The sequence below is a fragment of the Nasonia vitripennis genome, chromosome 1 (genome assembly GCF_009193385.2).
Source record: "Nasonia vitripennis strain AsymCx chromosome 1, Nvit_psr_1.1, whole genome shotgun sequence".
Lineage (NCBI taxonomy): Eukaryota > Metazoa > Arthropoda > Insecta > Hymenoptera > Pteromalidae > Nasonia > Nasonia vitripennis.
In genome coordinates this window covers 22,282,282-22,296,352 of record NC_045757.1, presented here as the reverse complement: position 1 = coordinate 22,296,352, position 14,071 = coordinate 22,282,282, and the positions used below count along the sequence as shown (strand labels likewise).

The 14,071-nt window shown below is 39.6% G+C and overlaps 2 protein-coding genes across 4 annotated transcripts in view; both read right to left on the bottom strand.

The window, feature by feature from the left end:
• The window catches only part of LOC100678221, a 42,683-nt gene that overhangs the window by 13,041 nt on the left and 15,571 nt on the right, over positions 1–14,071 (bottom strand). The window contains exon 1 of one of the 3 annotated variants that reach the window (XM_031924175.2): positions 84–299. The exons of 1 other annotated variant lie outside the window; for it this stretch is intronic. The gene's annotated coding sequence lies outside the window, so the exon portion shown is untranslated. Of the gene's footprint in view, positions 1–83; positions 300–14,071 lie in introns of those variants that run through there. One more of the 3 variants, XM_003425366.5, reaches the window with a different exon arrangement.
• On the bottom strand, positions 10,829–12,106 carry LOC116416314. The gene has a single exon (XM_031924145.1). It carries the CDS (start codon positions 12,104–12,106, stop codon positions 10,829–10,831), a length of 1,278 nt encoding a protein of 425 aa, XP_031780005.1.

The window sequence follows — 14,071 nt, the reverse complement described above, 5'->3', positions numbered from 1 at the left end:
GCTTCCGCACGTGATGCAGGACGAGCGACTTGAGCATGCGACGCGAGCGTAAGAGCCACGATTCACCTCGTCGGTCTATTTACCTGCTGCGAGAAGCGGAGAAGGCTCTCTCGGGAAAACGCGAAAAGCGACACTCGCGCGCACTCCCGGTGTCGTCGTCGGGACAGTCGTCCAGGATGCCTTCGGAGCGCCGCAGGTATGTACGAGTGATAAGATGCACTGGCCGATACTGACGATGCACGGGGGCGCCGCGCTCTGAATGGCGAGATTGTGTTTCCGGCGCAGCGCCTGCTGGCTGGTGGGGTCGTCGCGGTGGTGGCGGTAGCCGGGGTGTGCGCGCGTTCACTTGGGGCGCCCCCCACGGCAACGATCGATAGGCCTCGCTCGACTGTCTGATGTGTGCGCGGGCGCGAGGCCGGGACGCGCCTACGGGGTCGCGACTCGCGTTTCCTCGCTCCGCTGCTGCATCTCTCCCCGCGAGTTTTCTAATTACGCGTCCGCGAGATGGTGCTTCCTCTGCTTTAAAGGTCGTCGACCTCTTCATCGAGTGCCTGGATTGACTTGATATTCTTGTGCTCTGCCGACGCGAGAATAGAGCTTTTCCAGCTATCTCAGCAAACGATGTATCTTATACGAAATTAGACATAAACAATAGATAGAACCGGTCAGTGGTCAGTCTAACGACGATCGCACTCTTCGTACAAAATGGAATGGAATGGAATCACATAGCCGCGCGCATCATACGAGAGAAATCTCCGTCGATTCGCTCATCGCTTCGGGGCTTATATGCGACCGACGATTGAGCGGGGTTCATGCGCCGGGGTTGCCTTCGAAATTTTTTACCATGCAGGGAATGGTCCTCATCCTCAAGTGTGCGGTCGCTTCATATATATTATTGGCGTTTACATACCTATTTGGTCAATAAACTGGATTTTGCAAATGAATCGAAGTAATCGAATAAATTTCATATTGGAAAGATCAAATGATTAATGAAATAGTATATTGCGCAACTGGGGAGGAAAAAGGGACTCAGAGCATTTCTTTAATACAATTAAAGTGACAGAATCTGACCCACTGCTTACATTTTTCCAAGGTTGACAATGCGACTTTTAATTCTGATTCAGTAATCTGGAGGTTGTCGAAGGTGAATTCACACAACTCCACATCCAGATCAGCCACCACCGACTCGCTGTACACTGATGCGAAGCAACGCGCAAAGAGATTTGCAACTTCATTAGGAGAGTTTGCTGTACTACAACTCATACGCATGTTTGCTGGGATACCGCCATTATCATTACGAGTTTTAATAAATGACCAAAAGTGCCTTAAATTTTTACGAAGCCCGCTTTGTACAGAAATCAAGTAGTTTTTATATGCAACTCTAGGTTTTCTAATGCACAAGGCTCTGAGCCTTTTAAACTCTATTTGACTAGATAACCTGTCAGTGCTTTTCCACTCGCAGTAGGCCGCTTTCTTATCTCTATTTAATTTATCAATTCAACGTTACATCATCTTGGATACTGATTGGGTGAAGATCTATAGAGGGACGTGAACTCATTTATCACAAACAATAATACCTTATAAAATTTATTTATTTTACAATCGAAGGACTCCAAAGGGCCCCCTAAAGCACCATTCCAATCAATATCCAAGAGTGCTTTGTTTATCCGCTCGAAATCCGCCTTATAGTAGTCGGGTGTTCGGTGTTGCTTGAAGATTTGATGGAATCCGGAAGAGTTTGCGCAAATGAATCGAAGTAATCGAATAAATTTCATATTGGAAAGATCAAATGATTAATGAAATAGTATATTGTGCAACTAGGGGGGGAAATTGGTTTTTTCTAGCGAGGGTAATGTTTTGAGCACGAGTGGGAGTCGAGGGCGCCGTAGGCGCCCGAGACGGACACGAGTGTTCAAACATCATACGAGTCTGGAAAAGCACATTCGCCCCTCGTTGTTCACCGTGCTTTTTATAACAAGTGTATAAGGAAGACCATTTGGGTCACCTATGAAGTGGATCGAGAATGGAGTTTTTCGAGTCGTCCATTACGGTGGGCGTATATAGATTCATATATATGTGTGTATACATATATATATATATATATATATATATATATATATATATTATTTATTTAAATATATTTTTAGTAAAGCTTTTAAAATTTAGTAAATCAAAAATTTAATAAACTGCAAATTTTGAAAAATTTTGAGAATTTTGAAAATTTTGATATTTCGGAAATTGTTTCAACAGTTTTTAACTATTTAAAGCTTTAGTAAGGAGATGAACAAAAAAAAAAATGAATCGAGCGGACCGAAAATGGTCGTTTTCGCCTCTCGATTTCCGATTCTCCAATTATTGTAGGCTCGTTCTACCTATATAAGGAGCGAAAATGGATTAATTGATATATGTATTGTGATCAGGGACTCTCGCTCTACTTTTTGTGTGACGCTCGGAAAACCCCATTTTCGGCCCAGTTTATTTATTTATTTATTTTTTTTTTACATGGCATTTGGAACTCGAAAGTTCATCGCCTCATCTACGCAAGCCTTCCACGCTGCCCTATCTTGTGTCAACCCCACCCAAGATGCACCTCTCCGATCGACACCCACCCGTCCTATATCTACTAGATCCGCTTTTACGTTGTCCTCCCATCTACGTCTAGGTCTACCTAGAGGTCGCGTTACCATCGGCCTGCCCTTCATGACACGCGCTGCCGTACGGTTGTCTCCCATTCTCGCTACGTGCCCTGCCCATCCCAATCTGCGCGATTTTATTATTCTGTTAATATTTGGTGACGCGTACAGATTGTGTAACTCATCATTGTGTAGTCTCCTCCATTCCCCGGTTTCCTCATCTTTCTGCGGCCCGTATATTTTTCGCAAGACTTTATTTTCAAATAGCCTAAAACGGTTGTCCGCCTGCTTAGTGAGAGCCCACGTTTCGCACCCGTACAGAACCACCGGCAGTATTATTGTCCTGTATATTCTTATTTTAACGTTTTTAGACAACAGCCTCGACTTAAGTAAATTACTCACGGCGTAGAAGCAAGCATTACCCGAATGGAGTCTCTTATTTATTTCGACATTAATCTCGTTTCTATCATTTATGGTCGTACCCAGATACCTGAATTCGCTAACCTTTTCAAAAGTAAAATTCCTAACTCTGAGATCTTCCTCCCCTCTGCAGATGCCTAGCTTATCCACAATCATGTACTTTGTTTTTGATTCACTCACTTCTAATCCTGTATACTCCACCGCTTTTATGAGGATTTCCGCGTTTCTTGCTACCGTTTCCCTACAATCCCCCAGTATATCCAAATCATCTGCGTAGCCTAGTATCTGCGTTGTTCCATTAAGCGTTGCGCTCAGCTGGCTAACCTGCATTTTTCTAACGGCATACTCTAACGTTAAGTTAACAACAGCACCGTAGAGAGCCCATCCCCTTGTTTTAAACCATCGCGTATCATGAAGGGTTCTGATACATTACCGCCTACTCGGACCTTTCCCGTGCTTCCGTTCAGACATATTTGAATTGATCTCACGAGTTTTTTCGGTACACCGAGAAGTACTAGAATTTGATACATTTTGCTTCGCTTAATAGAGCCGTACGCTTTTTTAAAATCTATAAATAGTTGGTGTATGGTTTCGCAAAATTCCCACTTTTTCTCTAACAACTGTCTTATGGTAAACATTTGATCGCTCGTTGATCTGTTGAGCCGAAATCCGCACTGATAATCTTCTACTATATCTTCCGCGAATGGAGTGAGTCTAGCTTGTATTATGTTTGACAGAACTTTGTAGCACGTTGCTAAAAGTGAAATACCCCTATAGTTATTGCAGTCTGTCTTATCCCCCTTTTTAAAAATCGGTATAATGATAGATTCCTTCCAATTTTCGGGTATTGTTTCATTTTTCCAGATGGCACATACTAGTTTATAGATTTTGAAAGTGAGCTCGACGCCCCCATATTTGAGTAACTCAGCTGGTATAGAGTCATTTCCTGCGGCTTTATTGTTTTTTAGTTTTTTAATCGCAGCCTCTACTTCTTGGTAGCTCGGTTCCTCCACGTGGGGTTCAGCAGTGTGAATTTCGTCCCCTAATTCTTCGCTATTTTCGTGCACGTTTAATAATTTATCGAAATAATTTTTCCACAGCGACAGTAATTCGTTGTCATTTGTTACGAGGTCCCCGTTTTCGTCCTTCATCAATTGCGCTCTACTCCTAAAACCCTTTCTGATGGCGTTAATCCCTCTGTACATTTCGCGGGGGTTATTTTCCTTACTGTTAGTTTCTATTCTCCTAATAAGATTCTTTTGATACTCCCGCTTCTTATTTCTGTAGATCGCGCTCGTCTGTTTCCTTACGTTAGAATACTCTTTTACGGTCCTATCGCTTCTATTTTGTAAGCTATCTAATTTAGCCTTTTTGCGCCTTTCAAACCAGAGTTCGCACTCTTCGTCAAACCATGGTTTGCTCTTTGGCTTTTTCTTTTTACCCAGTACTTTGTTCGCGGCCTCTTTTACCGTTTTTTCAATGTCCCCCCATAAGCTATTCGGTTCGTCATTCCCCTCCGGCGATGTGTTTGCTTCTTCAAGTGCCTGAAACCTGTTATTAATTTCTATCTGGTACCTAATTCGCTCTGTTCTATCTCGTAGTTTCTCAATATCGAAGCTTTCTACCTTGTTTGCTCGCTTACTATTTTGATTCGCTACTAGTCTAGCTCTTAATTTGGCTACTACTAAGAAGTGGTCCGAGTCGCTATCTGCCCCTCTGTAAGCCCTTACGTCAAGAACATTAGTATGACGTCTTTTTTCAATGAGGAAATAATCAATTTGGTTCTGTGTGGCCCCGTCCGGCGATGTCCACGTTGCCTTTTGTATGTTCTTGTGCTTAAAACACGTAGTTTTGATTATAAGATCTTTTGCCGCCGCGAAATTTATGACCCTAATACCGTTATCATTGCTGGCTTCGTGCAGGCTTTCCTTACCTATAGTAGGCCTAAACATTTCCTCCCTACCTATTTTAGCATTGAAATCGCCTAATACTATTCTTGTGTCGTAAGACGCGAACTGGTCGATTACCTGCTCTAAAGTTTCGTAATAGAGATCCTTAGCTTCTTCTTCTTTGTCCTCCGTAGGACAGTGTACATTAATAAATACATATCTATACCATTCTCCTTCGATAATGATGTACGAGAGCCTATCATTGACGGATTTGAAACTTTTAACCGAATGTATGATGCTTTTGCTTACGAGAAATCCGGTGCCTAGAGATCCCCCACTCCCGGCCCCATACAGGTACGTGAAGTTACCCGATGCTAGTACTCCGACATCTGGCCACCGCGATTCCTGTATTGCTACCAAATCTAGATTGTACCTATCAGCTTCTTTTACGAGTTCTTTAAACGCGCCTGCTCTGTATAGACTGCGAACATTCCAAGTTCCGACCCTTAAGTCCCTTTTGGTTCGGATTTGATTTTTTTGAGCCATGATGTTATGTTAAACCCGCGCGCTTCGGATCCTGTTCCGATCGCAGGTGAGTCCACCGTTCTAGAGGTGATAACCCCGATACCTCTCTAGAACTAAGTATGAGAGCTTTCCGACTTTGACGAGGACAGTGTCAATTCGTCGTCAGACACACTACGGTTTCATTCTCGCATCCTAACGCCCCCCTGCAAGGCAGCGCGCCTTCGCTGGCATCGTTACCGCGTAAGACCAGGTGACGAATCATTCTACACATCCCCTTTCGGGGCAGTTGTCATCGCTCCCGCATCCTCCTCGGCAGCATGATTTTTGCCCATTTTTGTAATGTGTGATGAAGTGTTTTTGTTGTTGTGGTGCTTGCGTAGTGTTTCTAGATGAATGCGTTCGACAGTGTGGGCTTAGCACACCCACGCCTGTTCCTATCGGCTGTCCGCGGCTGCTTATTCAATTTATTCGCAGCTAACCTCTTTCTCAGGGGCTGTTCCTCTATCCGCAACCTAAGGACGCGCTGTGTAGTGGTGATAGGCACTCACCCGTCCCATCTGGACGACAACGCCTAAGACCCGCTTAGAGTAGCGGCATTGTAACAGCGGCCCAGTTTATAGGCGCCGAAAATGGTCTTTTTTATGCACGTGTTATAAAAAAATTATTTCGTATAAATACTCTTGTATCCTAGTGCAATCGAGATAAAAGAAAATTAATTTGGTATTTATTTTGAAACTCTGTGTGAGTTGTCGACGACTACAACGACGACTTCCACAGCAGAGCAGTCTACAGCAGCCCAACAAAAGTAAGTCAATTATTTTGTGCTCTAACCTTCTGCAATTCTTTTTTTTCCTTGCGTCCATTACTGTGTGGACTAGAATTATTTTATCCGCTTCAAAGTAGAGCCAAGTGCCGATTGGCTAATAAAATCATTTTCTTAGTGTTGCGTTAGTTAAATTCATCAAGGGGCCCGGCAGCGCCCCAATGGCAAGTATAAGTTTTTATACACTGTGCCGTCGGGGAGCAGCGCGACCCTATTATACTTTGAATTTGCTATTTAACCAAAATGCGTTTTATTATCTCCAATGATTTCTTGTCTGATATGTCTTAGATTCTTATGTTTGAGTAATGTAGATTAACGACCCCGTCCCCTGCAATGCCGACCTCCGTATCTATGGTTGTTCGACTTGTATTTCAGCCTCCTCAACGGCAACTATATCTTCTCTCCAAGACCTTATACCCTTGTTTCTTCAGAATAAGTCGACAATGAACGACAAGGTTTTCCTTCTTCTTCCGTTACAGCAGTTTCGGTCAGCCCTCACATATTAGTGCAGCAGAGTTCGCCACAATTGGCGAGCGCCGTAACGACGACTGCCGAAGCTGCTCCAACGACCAGCAAATGACACTTGGCGCTCAAGACCATCAAGCCGAGAACGGTGCGTTAGACAACGAGAGCACTCTCTTCTGCCCTGGACAACAGTGCTTGTAATCGTTATGTGACAACGAAGTTTTTTCATGTGTTTTATCGATGCCCTGAAGAGGAAAGATATAATCTTTCGAAACGTTGGCGCAATAAAGAAATTTAAGAAAACTGCTTGTAGAGATTACTCGATTCCTATATAGTTTAAAATAAAATTAACGAGCATTAGTCTTTAATTATTATAAATAGAAAATGCTTTTGTTACTAAGATTTTTATACTTAGAGTAAGAAATAAAAGTATGTATATAAATATTAAAAAAATGAGAGTAAAAAATTAAGGAGAAACGTACTCCGAGCAATTCGCTTGATGTTTTTGGCGAACTTTCGTCTTGACTATAAATGATATCAAGATCATTTACATAAATTGTGTTGTTTGATGGTGTGCGGGTTCTACGAGGTAACTAGCGTAATGGTTAAGTCCCATAAAATCGAAAGTATTTCTAAAAAATTAAATTGAAATTTAATTCTTACAGATCACATGCAAAATTGTAACATTTGATTTATCATTTTTTTTTAAATTGTACGTTTGTATAACAGTTTAAAAGTATATTCATATAAAGTAAATAAAATAAAATAAACATACTTCATGTAGTTAATCCATTCCTCAGAAAATTGTGGCAATCTTGAACGCGGTAATCCTTCAAAATAACTATTTTCTGCTACTCTAATTTTTATAATAGCATCTCCGTCTTTTGAAAAAATCGGATTCGCATACATACCAAAATTAAATTGAAAAGCTACTTCAGCGGACACTATGTCATTTTTATGTTTAGGATAATAAAAATTGGTATTTAAAGGTATTCCAATTTTTCCATTTTGTTGAGTTCGGATTTCATCATTGTAAATGTGATAAGCACGGGCGTGTGCTTTTATAATATTGTGATGTTCAAGTGCTTATGAATGCAATTTTTGATAAAATAAAAATTTTAATAGAGTTTAGCTATCAAAACAGCGATTGTGATATGTTCTGAAGTTTTTGAGCAAGTTAATTATAATTTATACCAACTGAATGGCTCAGATTATAATTATATATAACTTACTATAACCAAAGTAGGATAAATAGGAATGATGGAGTCATTGTATTTGTCAATAACAATCTAGTCCAACAAATCTAAGTTGTTGAAGCAGATAAATTAAAATAATCAATACTAGGATAACATTAAACGATAAAAGTAGTCTTGAAATATCGGCTTTGTACAGATAGACCTTTATGAGTACTCAACTAAAAAGAGAAATGTAAAATATCACTTAGTAATAGGTGATTTTAATATAGACCTGCTAGACTGTGATCACAATAGTCAAGATTTTTTGTGTAATTTTCTCGATAAGGGATATATTCCTGGTTTTGTAGGTATTACAAAGCTACCTATTGGTAGAGCCAAGGGACCATGTATCGACAATATTTTCATTAAGTCTCTTAACATAAACACAGCCACATATAAGCTTAGGCATGATATAACGGACCATTACTCGATCATCATTGCTGTAAATAAGCTGAAGGAAGCAACTAATAAACCACATGTTTTCTTAAATTACAAAAAATGAACAAATTCTGCAATTTCTAAAACTGGGATGAAATTATGTCGATGAATGATCCAAATTTAGCTGTAGATAAATTGTTGAATGAGGTCAAGATATGCGTAGAATTGGCAAAAACTAAAAAAAGGCTAAAAAACACACTGGTAGCAAAAACTGGATAACTGATACAATAGTGAGGTCGTGTGAAACTAAAGAGTATTTATATAATTTATGGCAACTAGATGTGCAGAACGATCAACTGAAAACACAATATAAAACTTCTGCAAAAATTTTGGATAAGGTAATTATCGACGCTAAAATAAAATATGAGTCAAATCTTGTTCAAAACAATTCCAATAACCCAAAAAAAGTTTGGGAAATAATAAATATGAAAATTGGGAAAGTTAAAAAATGTAATGATACCATAAATTACATAAAAATAAATAATCAAAGAATTACTGATAAATTCCAGATAGCACAAAATATGAATACTTTCTTTTGTGATATAGGTAGAAATCTAAGTGCTAATATCGTAAAACCAGTAAACACTGAAAGTAGATAAACTATGTCAGTTCTGGCCCACCTGGGGGCGAAATGGTACATGGCATGTGAGTTCTGGCGCAAGCGGTAAGAGAGCAGTGAGAGAGCGGTGAGAGAGCGATAACGTCATCAACGCTGGCGTTGTCGATCGCGAGATCCCCGATCGATGCAGCGTCTCGGTGCTGGTGGTGACGTCAACGGCCCGATGTTACCTTCTGTTGTTGATACCGGCGCACAGTGGTGAGAAACGGGATTTTTAATTTCAAAAATGTTGATTCAACTGGATTTTATATATAAAAGGGTTGTCCAACCGTAAATTTGTAGGGTTTTGTATGTAGAATATGAATCCAAGTCCCTAGAAAGGATTTGCCAAACCAAAAAAAAGTTATACGGTCCACAAATAACCTCAAATTTGCAGAAAAATGTAGAACATAATAGTAATGAGTTAATATTCTACAAAAACCATTGAATCTTGTAATTTATGTTGATCACTCATCTTATTGCTGTATATAAAACTAAAAGTAAACATATTAGGTAAAAAAAGCCAAAAATGAATCCCCCGATATGGAGAAAAATCATGAAAACCCCTATTTTATGTTTATTGATATTTATATACATATACAGACATATATGTATAAATGTGTGTGTGTACACACACACGCACACTCACACACACATATATCTTCCTATATTATATAATTATTTTGGCAACACTCCCCCCACCACCCCCCACCGCCCCCCACTTGTCCCCCCACCCCCACCAAATAACGTAAAATTATTTCATTTTTACGTGATTATTGAAAATGCATATACCCCCCCCCCACTACCCCCCCCTTCAACTATTTGCCGCTTGCTTCTTTACCGATATGTATTTTCTAGATAAAAAAAAAAGATATCGTTGGCTATGCAGGGGATTTGAACCGGGAACCTTGCGGTCACCGGCCGAGCGTCTTACCGACTTACCCGCTACGGGAGGGATGACTAATATTCAATCAATTTAGCTCGCTAATTAAATCTCTTATAACCCTCTTTTTCAGGCATAGAATAAGTATTTGTGGAAAACTTTTGTGAATACTGTTTCCAAGCAGAAGATTTTTCCTTCTTTTCCTGTTTCTTATCATTTTACGAATCAGGAAGAGGCTTATAACCTGCACTACTAGGTGGTGAACCCATCATGTACGAATAAGCATGATGTGGAAGTTTTCTCGTATTTATAAGTGATGGGAGCCGCAACCATCGCTCTCACCTGTGAGGTTCAACCATGTAACTTAACCTCTCCATAAATATTTTTTTACTCCCACTCCATGGATGAACCTTGTCTCTCCAATTGCTCTAGCATGTATTTCTTCATAAGTACATTGAGAAGAGCACAGCTGGCTTTATAGGCGCCATTATGATGAGGACAAACCGTTACGAGTTTGGCCTTGTCTAGAGGTGGATATCCCATTTCCGAGATGTCGATTACGTTGAATTTGAAACGTTCCAACAACGTCTTCTTCAAAGATCCCATTACCATTACTGCAGTAGAGTCATGCAAGGCTTCCTGAAGAATTTTACCGATTTCTGCATATTCGATTTCTCCAGATGACCATGGTATACCATGATAATGATATTCCAACCATGTATTCTCTTGCTTATACTTTTCTGTGAGTCGACGCCATGGAAAAGGCTGTTTGAAAAGTAGTACAATAGGTTCGATATCATCTCTTAGGGAAACTATAGATAACTTCTTGAGGATGAAATCATTGCCGGCCTGCTTAAAGCCTTGCATGTCCACTAAGTACTCCATCTCGGAATGACACTGACTAGCAGCAAGCTTTTCTTTATATCATATCAATGTGTGTTATTAAATAAATCAAACGAGTTTTTTTCACAACACCATTTGCGCAATTATACTGAACTATGCGATCATGTATAATTAAACAATAAGCAGAGGTTCCTGTGGGAAAATTATCTTTGGATTCAAATTCCAGCCGAACATCAACTGACGCATTTTTCAAAGCTTCGTTCTGCTTTGAACAATCGATGACTATAAGAGGTAGACAGTTGATGAAGTGTTGCTTTTTCAGCATAGGCTCAATACTCTTGTCATAGTATGCATGTTGAAAGTTGGCATACATATCGTAGAGCATAGCATATTGATTGCATTCAATATCTAAATTTAGATTTCCATAAGGATAGTATTGTGAATTTAAGAAGAGTTTAACATTACTGATATTGCAGTGATCGAAACGACTAGCATTAATTTCTTTCGCTGCCTTTCTATTTGTTTGGAAGCCGAGGATCTCGAAGCAGGGATTTTCTAACTGATTAGGTGTTTTGACTGTCCAAACATGTTTGGGTGTAGTGGGAAGCAGTGGATATTCGTACAGCTCCCAACTACGAAAACTCATATTGATCAATTTACTCTGAATATGACTAAGCATCCGGATTTTATGCTGATTAGATAATACTACATATGGCATGAGCCACTCAACTTTCATCAACTCAATCTTGAAATTCTCGTACTCTGCTGCAGTAGTTACAGTTGCGACCTTCGTAGGTGTCTGTATTACGGAATTCAGATCATTTCTCGATCTAGTGAGAATGAGTTCATGCTTCACGTTAATGACTACCTTGCGATAGTCTTCAGTAAAGCCTAGGATCATACTTAGAGGTATAGATATATCAAAGTATCTTTCACTATTCATCAAATTCTCTTTCTCCTCAACGTCGAGCCAGCCGGCATTTTGTATGATTAGACTTTGACTGGGATTAATCGATACCCAACCTTTCATGATAGTAATTAATCCGACATTTTTACATTTATCGATCTCTATAGCATTTATCTCATATCGTATTTCTTCAAACATATGGCAGACGGCGTTGTTTACCAACTTTGTATTTTTCACGAGAGTACCATAAGCTTTGGTTAGCCTACCACATACATGAAGCGAACTAGCTGACGGCAAAAGACACAAGTCTTGATGTTGCACCGAGATACGAATTTCATCACTATTATTGTAAGATGAAACGTTGTAAGGTTGATGAGCATGAATCTCATAATGAGATATCGACTCATCGAATGTCACGGGTGACTGTATATTTAGAATTTCTTCCATTTTGACAGCAGAAGAATATACACGTTATTTTCCACCAACTCTTAAGCCGAGGCTTTTTAGAAACTGAATGTTTTGCCGTGTTAGCGTTCTTAACGTTCGCGGACGACTGATGACTTTTCGACATTTTCGATTCCTTATATACCCGCGACCGTAAACGTAGCCCATTATACTTGCTTCAGATGTAATCTCACTGTTATTACTTCACCGCGAAAATTAACTAAGTGTCCGTCTTGATCAACTATACGAATTTGAATTTGATCTATGCTTTTCACAGTGATTGGAAGGTAAATAACTTGAGAAGGAACTTCAATAATCTTATAGCCTGGTGGTACTGCAGTGAAGAATTCATGTATTGTATGCACTTTCTTACCGTTTATATAGGCACCGGTAGTTATGTTACACTCGACTCGTAGAGCATTGACTTTGAGAATGGATACAGGTAGATCAGAGCTATGAGAGACGTTTGATGAAAGAAGTCGTTGTGTGAAACCTAGCAATTTACCTATTGAATCTTTTGGACGAAAATCAATTATATGACTGCACTCTATTACACTGCGAAGAGTATTGTTATTAGGCTTAATACTGAAAAGTATGCTTTTGCAGCTAATGTTTCACGAAGATAATTGTCTATATCTTCAATCTTGTAACTACCAGTTGGTAAGTAGATTACTTCTTTACCAACGTAGAACTTGTTGTTATCTATATCTATGTTTGGAATCGAATTGAAGGTTCAACCAATCCGAGAACGTAGTTCTTATACGATGAAAGTTCGATTGGCGGGAAAAATTGTGCTTCAAGTATAGTAGATGTACCTGAAAGACTCAATGTTAATGAATCACTCATGATGGTCAAATTGATACTGTTTTGGTAATCATTTTTTCTCTCCTTTATATAGTCTCGAACTCAAGAATTCAAGACATAGATGCCCACAATTAAATGTATCATAGTCCTGATATCTTTCATAGTTATACTTTATTTTATCAATGCCCAAATATAGCGTTAATTCTAGGGGTGGTTGAAGGTCACCAAAACTATCAAAGTGTACAACTTCGCTACCTCTCTTTCGATATGCTACCCAATGTGTGCCAGGACCGGTAGCATCATCCAAATTAACAATAGCAGATTCACGGTAATGCGGTTCATTGATATGAAGAGCATTACGCATAAAGACACCTCGAAAGTATGGGATTTTTAAGATTTTAGCATACTTTAAGAGAACAATATTAGTGAGAGCTCTCTGAGGTAATCTTACGTCGACAATCTTTTTTTTCTCTTAACTAATTTTCAGGCTTAAGACGAAGACCGAGCCCTGTTTTATGTGGTTTCAAATAGAGACCTTTACCAAGAGCTATATCTTCCATTTTTCTATTATGCCTCTGACTTTCTTCAAGAGCCTGTTTTGCTGATTTAGCATCGTTAACAGCTTTCGCTATTCCAGCAGCTCCTCCTGCGATAGCACCAGTCGCACTTAAACCAGCGAATATTGGTATAAGGAATAGTAAGCAACCTCCTACTTTCGATGGAACTGGTAGAATACGAGGAATACCAATGTTTCATTTACCACCAGCCTCTTTGACTGTTTTTCGAGCTCCTTTTAATGCTGATAGAATGACTTTACGAGCACATTTGCTGGGAACGATTGATTTCGATGCAGCTTTTACTATCTTCTTAAATGGAACACCCATTCCAAATGTAGACTTTAACTTCATGGCACTTGTAACAGCAAAAGCGGCTGCTTTTTCCTTAACCCCCGAATCTTTCGAGACAACTCTTTGCCAAGCTTTATGGGCTATATATCTATCAAGCTATATATCTATCAGCAGCGTTCCTAGCTTCGATGTTTTCTCGATTCTGAGAATAGACTATATCGTGTTCCTTGCGAAAGAGGTTAAGGATGAAATGGTCAAAAATGAAAGTTCTAATGACAGTTTTGATGATGATACAATTGAACCTTATCATGAATCT